General features: G+C 43.8%; 1 protein-coding gene across 1 annotated transcript; it reads left to right on the top strand.

The window, feature by feature from the left end:
* The first annotated feature begins 171 nt into the window (after positions 1–171).
* Positions 172–11,492, top strand: LOC139199761 (NLR family CARD domain-containing protein 3-like). The gene is made up of 10 exons (XM_070828910.1): positions 172–371; positions 466–636; positions 1,326–1,404; positions 3,640–3,844; positions 3,983–5,786; positions 5,884–6,057; positions 6,779–6,952; positions 7,675–7,845; positions 8,995–9,041; positions 10,508–11,492. The coding sequence occupies exons 1-10, from the start codon at positions 292–294 to the stop codon at positions 11,041–11,043; spliced, it is 3,441 nt and encodes a 1,146-aa protein (XP_070685011.1). The 5' UTR covers positions 172–291; the 3' UTR covers positions 11,044–11,492.
* Positions 11,493–12,040: the final 548 nt, after the last annotated feature.

The following is a 12,040-nucleotide window of genomic DNA, read 5'->3' as shown; positions in this document are numbered from 1 at the left end:
CACAGACACCAGGACTGATGAGGAAGGAATGAGCAACTTCTTCTCTCCCAGTGTTTCCTCATGAAGGTGGAAAGCGTCCGTCAGTCCACCTGAAGTCACTTCAGCAGGTGAGAATCCAACCAAATATTGTCAATAATTTCTATCTGAGCTGAAGAACAACAATGTGCATGTTATTATTCTCACTGTGACGTCTTCAGGTGGAACCAACAGCAGTAAGAGCCAGAAAATACTGTCAGACCTGGTTGGACAGTGAAGGAGAGCAGCTCTCAGTGTGAAGGTGGGGGCTCTGCTATGGATCAGTGTGAGGAGGGAGGCCCCCCCTCTAAAACCACCCTGTGGGGGGACCATGACGGCCGGACCGAAGCTCAGAGGTGAGATGAGGATCTGTAACCGTCCACCATCTTCTCCATGTCAGAGCTCAGCACACCATCATTGTTCTCACTCAGAGCTCTGTGTGTGCTGAAGTCCACAGAAGCAGCACAGACCAGGACCTGGACCTGGACCTGGACCTGGACCTGGACCAGAACCAGGACCTGGACCTGGACCTGGACCTGGACCCAGCTGTGTGTCCCTCAGGAGTGACCGTTCTATGGATCTTCGTATTCTTTTCAAAGGACGACCTTCCTCTGAAACACAGTGAGTCATCGTGTCACTAAAGAACAACTGGACCTTTCAGACAGTTCAAAGTGCTTCACAGGGAATAAAACACAATAAAACTGTGACAGAAACATTAGAATAACATGTAGAAGATAATAGAAGCAGAAGAAAAACAGTTCAAGCTTCAGAGAAGATGCATTTCCAACTGAAAGTTATTAAAGTCGTGTAGCTCTGTGATCGTAAAGCCGCAGCAAACAGTGATGTTTTCAGGCCTGATTTAAATGTGCTGACAGTTTTAGCAGAGCTCAGGTGTTCAGGAAGCTTGTTCCACAGGTGAGGAGCAGAGAAACTAGAAGCTGCTTCAGCTGGTTTAAAGAACATTAACACGTCATTCAAGAACATTACTGACAACAACATAAAATAGTTTCCTTGTTTCTTGGTCTTTCCAGGAAAGCTTTTGAAGCATTTTACCCAATAAATCATTGATCTTCTAACAGATCGACTGATGTCAGAGTGAGTGTTGTTTTGAAGTCCAGAACAGCAGAGACCAGATGTTCCTGTTTCCAGCTGTGTGTCAATGAGGACTGATTTTAATCTTAAACCACTTTTGTTTGTTCGGCCTCTCTCATGTTCTTCTATCCTGTTTTGCTTCGTCTGTCAAAGCACTTAGTAAACTCTGTTTTTAAAGGTGGCTTCTGTTCAGGTATGTTTTTGTGTTTCCTCCACAGAGTTCATCAGGATAACTTAGATGTTCCCAGTGGTGAATCTGTGCTGCAGCATCACACAGACCTGGACTCCATATTTATGGTGAGTGGAGAAACAAGCACAGCCTCTACTGATGACTGCAACAGATGAAATGATAACAGTTCAATGATGTGACATAAAAGGTGGTTGAAGTCGAGACCGACTTCAGCATGACTGACTAGTCTGGCTGTGAACAACTCTCCCAATATTCACACAGACACAGAAACCTCCCTCCTTCACATGAAACATGGAGTTCAGATCAGCCATTCATGTCCGAGCATGAGGGGGCTACAAATACACTGAGTGCAGGTGAACTGGATGTGGAGTTTGTGATAAAACAGCTAAACAGGATAAAAATACTTCACTGTGGCATTAAAGTGGAAATTCAACACGTTGTAAGTGAAGCTGATCGCCTGTCAGCGACCTTCCAGCTTCTGACAACTGTCATCAGGATCATTGTGCCAGTAAGATGTTTTGTTTTCATGCCTGTGGTTTTCATCTGTGTTGACTTTCTCATCCTGAATCCTCTTTAGAAGTCCAGCTTTTTTCCTGCCAAATCCAGACACCCATCAGTTTGAACAGTTTTAAATCTTCCCCTGGAAAAATGAGCTTTTTTCAGTGTATGAATTAACTTCATCAAATGAATCTGCTTCATCGACTGCACTGATGCCTGTTCATCCGAAATGTTGAAGAGAAAAGTCCTTGTAGTTTCTACATTTTCAATAGAAATTCTTCTGATTTACTTACCGTGTAGTGACTCAAACTGTAATTTTTAAACACAGCCACTTACTTTTTGCAGACTGAACACAAAACATTACTGACAGCTTTAGTGAAAAATACTTTGTCTTCTTAAATATCTCACATTTGGGTTCACCTTTAATCACCTCTCATCTCTGCCTCTCAGCTAAGCTAGCTTCTGTTTAACACTTTCACTACTCGTAAAACATTTCTCACAGTGGAGGCAGTGACGGAGCTACAGGGACTAGTTTAGACCACAGGATGGTGGACTGGTACCTTCCAGATAAAGGCCCAGTAATGTTTTAATGTAAGCAACATAGTAATGACTGTTTTCGTTAGATATTAATTCCAATATTTTATAATATAAGTGCTGTGGCACAGCTAACCCAAACAATGATTAGCCGCTGAGGGCTAAGATAGGGTGGTCCGTCCGACACGCTTCATCCAAAGAATCATCACTCCATAACTTCTTTGTGCGGTTTATTGACACACACACCTGCACAGATCGACTTATTTGTGATGATTAAAAACGAGACATTTATTGCGGTCAACGGAGAATAGCGCCACCCTACTCACCCCTCTCTGTAGCAAACACAAAGAACCCCGCACTACAAGCAACAACAGGTGATATAAATGAATGACACCCCCCGTGGCTGCCCACGCACGCACGCACACACAGTACAACCTCACCCCCCACAAGTGCTCATGAAGGTCTTGCTGGCCACATGGAACCTTTCAGTGGGTCAGATCTGACTCGTGGGTCATAATTTGCCCTGGTCGGCTTCAGGGCGGCCATAGAAATGCTGCATGAATTCAGGATGGTGGAAAAGGTGTTTGGTGACAAAGGATAAGCGGCTACCTGCACAGCTGTGACAAAGACATTTCTTGAATTAGAAAGAGATTCTTAGAGAATCTCTGACCACCAGCTTTGGAACTTGGAGGTCAGTTCCCACAGTAGGAATCATCCAGAATAAATACAGATAAAAACTGGCACCACCATCTAAACTGTACTGACCTGACCAGCCAATGAGATACAACTTTTAGGAGTCTGAATGTGATTTGTTGCACTGAGCGAACCTGAGGGTCCTCTGGGTGGAAACAGACTGACAGACATGGGTTTATAAAAAGTGGTCAACCTCAAAGTCAATCGATCAATCAATCTTTGTATAGCGCCAGTTCATAACAGCGTTCTCTCAGACTGTTTCCATAAAGAGCAGCTCAGAACAAACTCTTTCATTCAGAGACCAAAGATTCAGGAATTCAACATGAAGTATTCAAGAATCCCCACAGAGCAGCTCAGAGATTAGATTAGGACACAGTGGAGGAAGAACTCCCCTTTAACAGGAGGAACATGACGAGTGGCCGACGATCCGCATCAGTGCGTCATGAAGCCAGAAAACCACAGCAGGAGAACCAGGACCAGGATCTATGGGGATCAGAGAACCACAGCAGGAGACCCAGGACCAGGATCCACAGGAACCAGAGGGATGAGAAAGGCACAGAGTGGTGTGGTCAACAAGTTGGGATTGAATTGTAATTGTTGTTTTTCCTTTTTTCCAGCTGCTTGAAAAGAACATTTTCAGTTTCGTGACAAACGAGCTGAAAAGCTTCCAGAAGGTTTTAAGTTCAGATTATTCAGAAAGCTTCGACAGTCAGAGTGAAGATGAAGAGCAGAGGAGGAGCAGCAGAGAGGCATTTCTGAGGATCACTGTGGACTTCCTGAGGGGAATGAAGCAGGAGGAGCTGGCTGAGCGTCTGCAGAGCAGTAAGAGGATTTTAAGAGCTTGAGATGATTGATTGATTGAAATATTTGTATCACATCAATGACGTCTCTCTGCATCAATGCTGAAATGTTTCCATCAGATGTGCATCAACTTACTGATTCAACCTGGTGTTTTTTCAGAGACTCATGCTCGTGCATGCCAAAGTAAACTCAAGTCTACCCTGAAGAAGAGGTTCCAGAGTGTGTTTGAGGGCGTCGCTACAGCAGGAAACCCAACGCTGCTGAACCAGATCTACACAGAGCTCCACATCACAGAGGGGGGGGCTGCAGAGGTCAATGATGAACATGAGGTCAGACAGATTGAAACAGCTTCCAGGAAACCAGACAGACCAGAAACAACCATCAGGTGTGAGGACGTGTTCAAAGCCCCACCTGGAAGAGAGGAACCAATCAGAACAGTGATGACAAAGGGAGTGGCCGGCATCGGGAAAACAGTCTTAACGCAGAAGTTCACTCTGGACTGGGCTGAAGACAAAGCCAACCAGGACATACAGTTCATGTTTCCTTTCACCTTCAGACAGCTGAATGTGCTGAAAGAGGAAAAGTGCAGCTTGGTGGAACTTGTTCATCGATTCTTTAGTGAAACCAAAGACGCAGGAATCTTTAGGTTTGAAGAGTTCCAGGTCGTCTTCATCTTCGACGGTCTGGACGAGTGTCGACTTCCTCTGGACTTCCTCAACAATGAGCCCCTGACTGATGTGACAGAGTCCACCTCAGTGGATGTGCTGCTGACAAACCTCATCAGGGGGAATCTGCTTCCCTCTGCTCGCCTCTGGATAACCACACGACCTGCAGCAGCCAATCAGATCCCTGCTGAGTGTGTTGGCATGGTGACAGAGGTCAGAGGGTTCACTGACCCTCAGAAGGAGGAGTACTTCAGGAAGAGGTTCAGAGATAAAAAGCAGGCCGACAGAATCATCTCCCACATCAAGAGATCCCGAAGCCTCCACATCATGTGCCACATCCCGGTCTTCTCCTGGATCACTGCTACAGTTCTGGAGGTTCTGCTGAAGAACCCAGAGGGAGGAGAGCTGCCCAAGACCCTGACTGAGATGTACATCCACTTCCTGGTGGTTCAGACCAAACTGAAGAACATCAAGTATGATCGAAGATCTGAGACAGATCCACACTGGAGTCCAGAGAGCAGGAAGATGATCGAGTCTCTGGGAAAACTGGCGTTTGAGCAGCTGCAGAAAGGGAACCTGATCTTCTATGAATCAGACCTGACAGAGTGTGGCATCGATATCAGAGCAGCCTCAGTGTACTCAGGAGTGTTCACACAGATCTTCAGAGAGGAGAGCGGACTGTACCAGGACATGGTGTTCTGCTTCGTCCACCTCAGCGTTCAGGAGTTTCTGGCTGCTCTTCATGTTCATCTGACCTTCATCAAGTCTGGAGTCAATCTGCTGTCAGAAGAACAGTCAGCATCCTGGTGGTCTATTGTCCAACGAACCAAAACTAAACCAGCACATTTCTACCAGACTGCAGTAAAAAAGGCCTTACAGAGTGCAAATGGACACCTGGATTTGTTCCTCCGCTTCCTGTTGGGTCTTTCACTGCAGACCAATCAGAATCTCCTACGAGGTCTGCTGACTCAGACAGGAAGTAGCTCAGAGACCAATCAGGAAACAGTCAGAGACATCAAGAAGAAGATCAGTGAGGATCTGTCTCCAGAGAGAAGCATCAACCTGTTCCACTGTCTGAATGAACTGAATGATCGTTCTCTAGTGGAGGAGATCCAACAGTTCCTGAGATCAGGAAGTCTCTCCACAGATAAACTGTCTCCTGCTCAGTGGTCAGCTCTGGTCTTCATCTTACTGTCATCAGAAGAAGATCTGGACGTGTTTGACCTGAAGAAATACTCTGCTTCAGAGGAGGCTCTTCTGAGGCTGCTGCCAGTGGTCAGAGCCTCCAGCAAAGCTCTGTAGGTGGATGGATCACCGCAAGAATCAATGTTATCCAATAACTTTAAAGATGTGAAGTGAAACATTTTGCTTGTGGTATTTCTGATTCTTACTCAGGCTGAGTGGCTGTAACCTCTCTGAGAGAAGCTGTGCTGCTCTGTCCTCAGTTCTCAGCTCCCAGTCCTCCAGTCTGACAGAGCTGGACCTGAGTGATAACAACCTGAAGGATTCAGGAGTGAAGTTCCTGTCTTCTGGACTGGGGAGTCCACACTGTACACTGGAGACTCTCAGGTCAGAGATCAGCTGTTTATCAGTTGATTAAAACGTTGGTTTACACTCAGGTTAATGTTGATGAGAAGACTCCACATCTGAGGGATCGTTCTTCTCTTATAAATCTCTGAAAAATGGTACCAAACAAACAACAGGAAAGGAGTTGTAACTGTAACTCTGAATAGTTTCTATTGGTTTGTATAACTGCATCAGTGTTTGTGTGGCTTCCTGTTTTTGATGTATGTCTCTGAGCCAGCGACTCAGTAGATACCAACTTGTTCTCATTAGCAGGTCGTCAAAGACACGTCCCTCAGCGTCTGGTACTGACGCACAAGGCACCCTTCAGCTGCAGCATTAGATGTTCAGAAACACTGATCTGGCCCTTCACTCCAAACATTTCTCACTCCCATGTCATCAAATGCTGACCTCTGTTTAGCATCTGTATGAGATTCACAGGACTCTGACCTCACCACAGGTCTACTGGACCTTCATCATGAGGCAAGAATGATGAACACCTGGTTAAAAAAAAGTTTGGGTGAAGCTGTCTCCTGGCTGAAAGTTCAGTGTCTGACCGATTCATCCATCCATCCCTCCAATCTGACCCCCTTCCTATGAAGACTTTCTGACTATTTACACTACAATATTTGATGATCTGGTGATGAGAACAGTCTGAAAATACGTGTGGATTTTCCTGCAGTTCTTTTTTCATTGAGAAATTGTACCAACTCTTTCCTGATTCCAGGCTGTCAGGCTGTCTGGTCACTGAGGAAGGCTGTGCTGCTCTGGCCTCAGCTCTGAGCTCCAACCCCTCCCATCTGAGAGAGCTGGACCTGAGTAAAAACGACCTGAAGGATTCAGGAGTGAAGTTCCTGTCTGCTGGACTGGGGAGTCCACACTGTCCACTGGAGACTCTCAGGTCAGAGATCAGCTGTTTATCAGTTGATTAAAACGTTGGTTTACACTCAGGTTAATGTTGATGAGAAGACTCCACATCTGAGGGATCGTTCTTCTCATATAACTCTGAAAAATGGTTCCAAACAAACAGAACAGGAAAGGAGTTGTAACTTGTAACTCTGAATAGTTTCTATTGGTTTGTATAACTGCATCAGTGTTTGTGTGGCTTTCTGTTTTTGATGTATGTCTCTGAGCCAGTGACTCAGTAGATACCAACTTGTTCTCATTAGCAGGTCGTCAAAGACACGTCCCTCAGCGTCTGGTACTGACGCACAAGGCACCCTTCAGCTGCAGCATTAGATGTTCAGAAACACTGATCTGGCCCTTCACTCCAAACATTCCTCACTCCCATGTCATCAAATGCTGACCTCTGTTTAGCATCTGTATGAGATTCACAGGACTCTGACCTCACCACAGGTCTACTGGACCTTCATCATGAGGCAAGAATGATGAACACCTGGTTAAAAGATGGTTTGGGTGAAGCTGTCTCCTGGCTGAAAGTTCAGTGTCTGACCGATTCATCCATCCATCCCTCCAATCTGACCCCCTTCCTATGAAGACTTTCTCACTATTTACACTCCAACATTTGATGATCTGGTGATGAGAACAGTCTGACAATACGTGTGGATTTTCCTGCAGTTCTTTTTTCATTGAGAAATTGTACCAACTCTTTCCTGATTCCAGGCTGTCAGGCTGTCTGGTCACTGAGGAAGGCTGTGCTGCTCTGGCCTCAGCTCTGAGCTCCAACCCCTCCCATCTGAGAGAGCTGGACCTGAGCTACAACCATCCAGGAGACTCAGTGGAGCTGCTGTCTGCTGGACTGGAGGATCCACAGTGGAGACTGGACACTCTCAGGTATGAACAGAGCCAAGACATGGTGTTGGTGCTTTCTCGTTACTAATTATAGAGAAAAATGTGTCCCAATATTAATTGTGTGAACAGCTCAGCAATCTGTGTGTGAATGTGTAATCTATAAATATAAAACACCTTCCACAAATACACAGATTTCAGAAATAGAAACAATATAATTCAAAAGTAGTGTAACAAGTAGTTTAACACATTACTCTACACAGGCAGTAAGATTGTAAAGTAACTTACTACTTTCAAATTAAAGTAACATGAAATATTTTACATTTTGAAAGTAACTTTTGGAAATCTTTTCAAAATATTCATTGAACACCAGTCTAGTCTAGTTAACCTCCCTTAGCTACCATGCTAGCACCAAGCTAGCATTAGATAGCTAATGCTGAGCTAAACGTCTTTGCTAACAGGCCACAGCAGCTGTTTGCTCGCCTGCTGTCGCTGCTGCAGCTTCCAGTCCTCACTAGATACTGAAGGTTAAACATGAAGATAAGGGAGGGAAAGACGTCCAGCTTCCTTGTGCTGCTGCGTCAGAAGCAGAAGTATTTCTGAAGAAGCAGCACAAGCCCACGAGCATCCTCAGACAGAAGTGTGTGTGCTAGAACATCTCCAGAACAAATGAACACACACTAATAATCAGCGTCACATTAACGTGACGAAACACTGAACGCATCATTTATCGCTGGTTGTTTTCTCAACAGCTCGTAGAGACGGCGTGCTCTTACTTTGGTGGGACGTTTGTCTGAAATTCAAGGATTCACAAATATCTGTTTGAAAGTTTTAATGTTGGGAAGAAGTTCACAAACGCTTTTCATTTCTCTGCAGATTCATTTGATATATTCATAAGACATAAGAGGTTTTATTGTCATTGTACAACTGTTACATCATACAATGAAATTGCGTTGGTACGCCCGGACAAGTCTAAAGAAATAAACAGAAGAATTAGAACAAATAAATAAATAAAAATAGTAAGTAATAAAAAATATTTACATTCAAAGGGTAGGTGGTAGTAGTGCACAGGTTCACAGGTTTTATTGTGGAAGTTGTGTTTTATTTGCAGAACATGTTCAGTAATAATACTGAGACAAACCATCTCTATATGAAATGTTCCTGTTTTCATCCTCTGACTGTTTCTTCCTGCAGGATGGACCATGGTGGAGAACACTGGCTGAAACCTGGTCTGAGGAAGTGTGAGTGTGGATTCAGACTCATTCATGAGAACAGAGCAGCTCACAATCTGATGTTTAAAGATATTTACAGACTCCACACTGCAGCCTTCTAGTCAGCTACAGATGACAACCTGTCACTTTGTTTCTTTGACTGATGAACATTTAATAAATATAGACGCAATTAATCGTCTTTATCAATCAACCTTTCTTTATATAGAGCTAATTCATAACCAATGTTGTGACTGATACTGATCAATGTGACTGATCCTGATCAATATGACTGATACTGATCAATATGACTGATACTGATCAATATGACTGATCCTGATCAATATGACTGATCCTGATTACTATGACTGATACTGATCAATATGACTGATCCTGATCAATATGATACTGATCCTGATCAATATGACTGATCCAGATTAATATGATACTGATACTGATCAATGTGACTGATACTGATCAATGTGACTGATCCTTATTATGTTACTGATACTGATCAATGTGACTGATACTGATCAATATGACTGATACTGATCAATGTGACTGATACTGATCAATGTAACTGATCTGATCAATATGACTGATCCTGATCAATATGATACTGATACGATCAATGTAACTCATCCTGATCAATATGACTGATCCTGATCAATATGATACTGATCAATGTGATTGATCCTGATCAATATGACTGATAATGCTCAATGTGACTGATACTGATCAATATGACTGATCCTGATCAATGTGACTGATACTGATCAATATGATACTGACACTGATCAATGTAACTGATCCTGATCAATATGACTGATCCTGATCAATATGATACTGATACGATCAATGTAACTCATCCTGATCAATATGACTGATCCTGATCAATATGATACTGATACTGATCAATGTGATTGATCCTGATCAATATGACTGATAATGCTCAATGTGACTGATCCTGATCAATATGACTGATCCTGATCAATGTGACTGATACTGATCAATATGATACTGACACTGATCAATGTGACTGATCCTGATCAATATGACACTGATCAATGTGACTGATACTGATCAATATGACTGATCCTGATCAATATGATACTGATCAATATGACTGATCCTGATCAATATGACTGATCCTGATCAATATGATACTGATCAATATGACTGATCCTGATCAATGTGACTGATCCTGATCAATGTGACTGATCCTGATCAATGTGACTGAAGCTGATCATGAAGATGTAGAGTTGACTGTAACAGCACCACCCTGAGGTCACTGTGTGTCTCAGCAGGTGATGAACTGTGCAGCCCACCTGCCAGGTTTGGTGTCTGCAGGTCTTCACCTTGTTGCTGCATGAACTCTTTTAGTGTAGAAGAAGAAGAAGGAGGCTCCAGCTGCTCGACCCTGAATAAACTAAAGTCAAAGCCAACAGTTGGATCAGCTGATAACCTGCTGCTGTTTGGTGTCTTCTTCTCTCCATCAGATTCCTGTGAACTCTCAGTGGACACAAACACAGTGAGCAGAAGGATCAAACTGTCTGACAACAACAGGACGGTGACAGTGGTGAGGAAGGAGCAGCCATATCCTGATCATCCAGAGAGATTTAACTGGCCTCAGCTGCTGTGCAGAGAAGGTCTGACTGGTCGCTGCTACTGGGAGGTGGAGTGGAGAGGAAAGGTGGAAGTAGCTGTGAGTTACAGAGGAATCAAGAGGAAGGGAACCACTGAGGACTGTTTGTTTGGATTTAATGATCAGTCCTGGAGTCTGAACTGTTCAGGTGATGGTTACTATGTCAGGCACAATAACAAAGAAACAACCATCTCCTCCTCCTCCTCCTCCTCCTCCTCCTCTGGTACAGTAGCAGTGTACCTGGACTGTCCTGCCGGCTCTCTGTCCTTCTACAGAGTCTCCTCTGACTCACTGATCCACCTCCACACCTTCAGGACCACCTTCACTGAGCCTCTGTATCCTGGGTTCTGGTTCTGGTTCAGATTTGATGGATCCTCAGTGTCTCTGTAGGATGAAGAGTATTAACAATCACACTCACACACTCACACACACACACACACACTCACTCACTCACTCACTCACTCACTCACTCACACACACACACACACACACACACACACACACACACACACACTCCATCACTGTCTTTGTTCACGTCTTGTTTGTACATAAAGTTTTGTTAAACCTGTTTCACAGTTGAACTTCGACTTCACTTTAAAAACTTGGTTTTCTGAGAATGTGAGAAAATCTCTGAAGGCTTTTCTTTAGTTTCTTGGACGTCTTGAACTTTTTCCTCAACAGTGTAGTTTTATTTTTCCTGTGCTGTGATGTTGATGTAAAAATGTCCTCCAGTCTCTGCTGTTGATGTCGGATCACCGGATCAAACACGAGATCACTTGGAAGGATTCATGTTGTCGTTGAATGAAATGTTAGTAGAATAAATGTTTCGGTGTCGTTCAGCTTCTGCTCTCATGTCTCCACAAACCACCAACACAAACCTGCAGGTGTTTCAGCAGAGAAGAGTTCAGACAGTTAAACTTTCCAGAACGTCTCCTTTAAAACATGTTGACGATGAATTAAATCCAGGTTTTCCTGCTGGTTTCTCTGCTTCTGACTGACATGAAACCTTCTAAATCAAAGTGAACACGTTTAAACACACTGAAACATTCAGCTGCTCCTGTTGTTAAGTTGGAACTTTAGTTTTGCCATAAAAGGTCTTAGACTGAACAGAACAGTACTTCTCCCTTGTTTATGAGAGTGGTCAGATAAAGACAAGAAGCACCGGTCGCTCTTCACTCTGACCTGATCAGCAGGAACCAACAGTGCTCGTCTTGTGCAAAAACATATTCCAGTTATGACCTGTTAGAGACCTGCTTTTTTCTCAGAATATCACCTCGCTCCTGCCGGCTGCAAATGTGTCTAAAATATTTTGGATATTTTAGTCAACGGTTTTGTGTTTATAGAAAGAAAAGCACTTCCTGTGCTGTTTACTGCTAACTAGCTATGG

Source organism: Pempheris klunzingeri, chromosome 4, assembly GCF_042242105.1.
Source record: "Pempheris klunzingeri isolate RE-2024b chromosome 4, fPemKlu1.hap1, whole genome shotgun sequence".
Classification (NCBI taxonomy): Eukaryota; Metazoa; Chordata; class Actinopteri; order Acropomatiformes; family Pempheridae; genus Pempheris; species Pempheris klunzingeri.
Note: the sequence above shows the minus strand (reverse complement) of the source record. Positions and strands in the feature narration are given on the sequence as shown.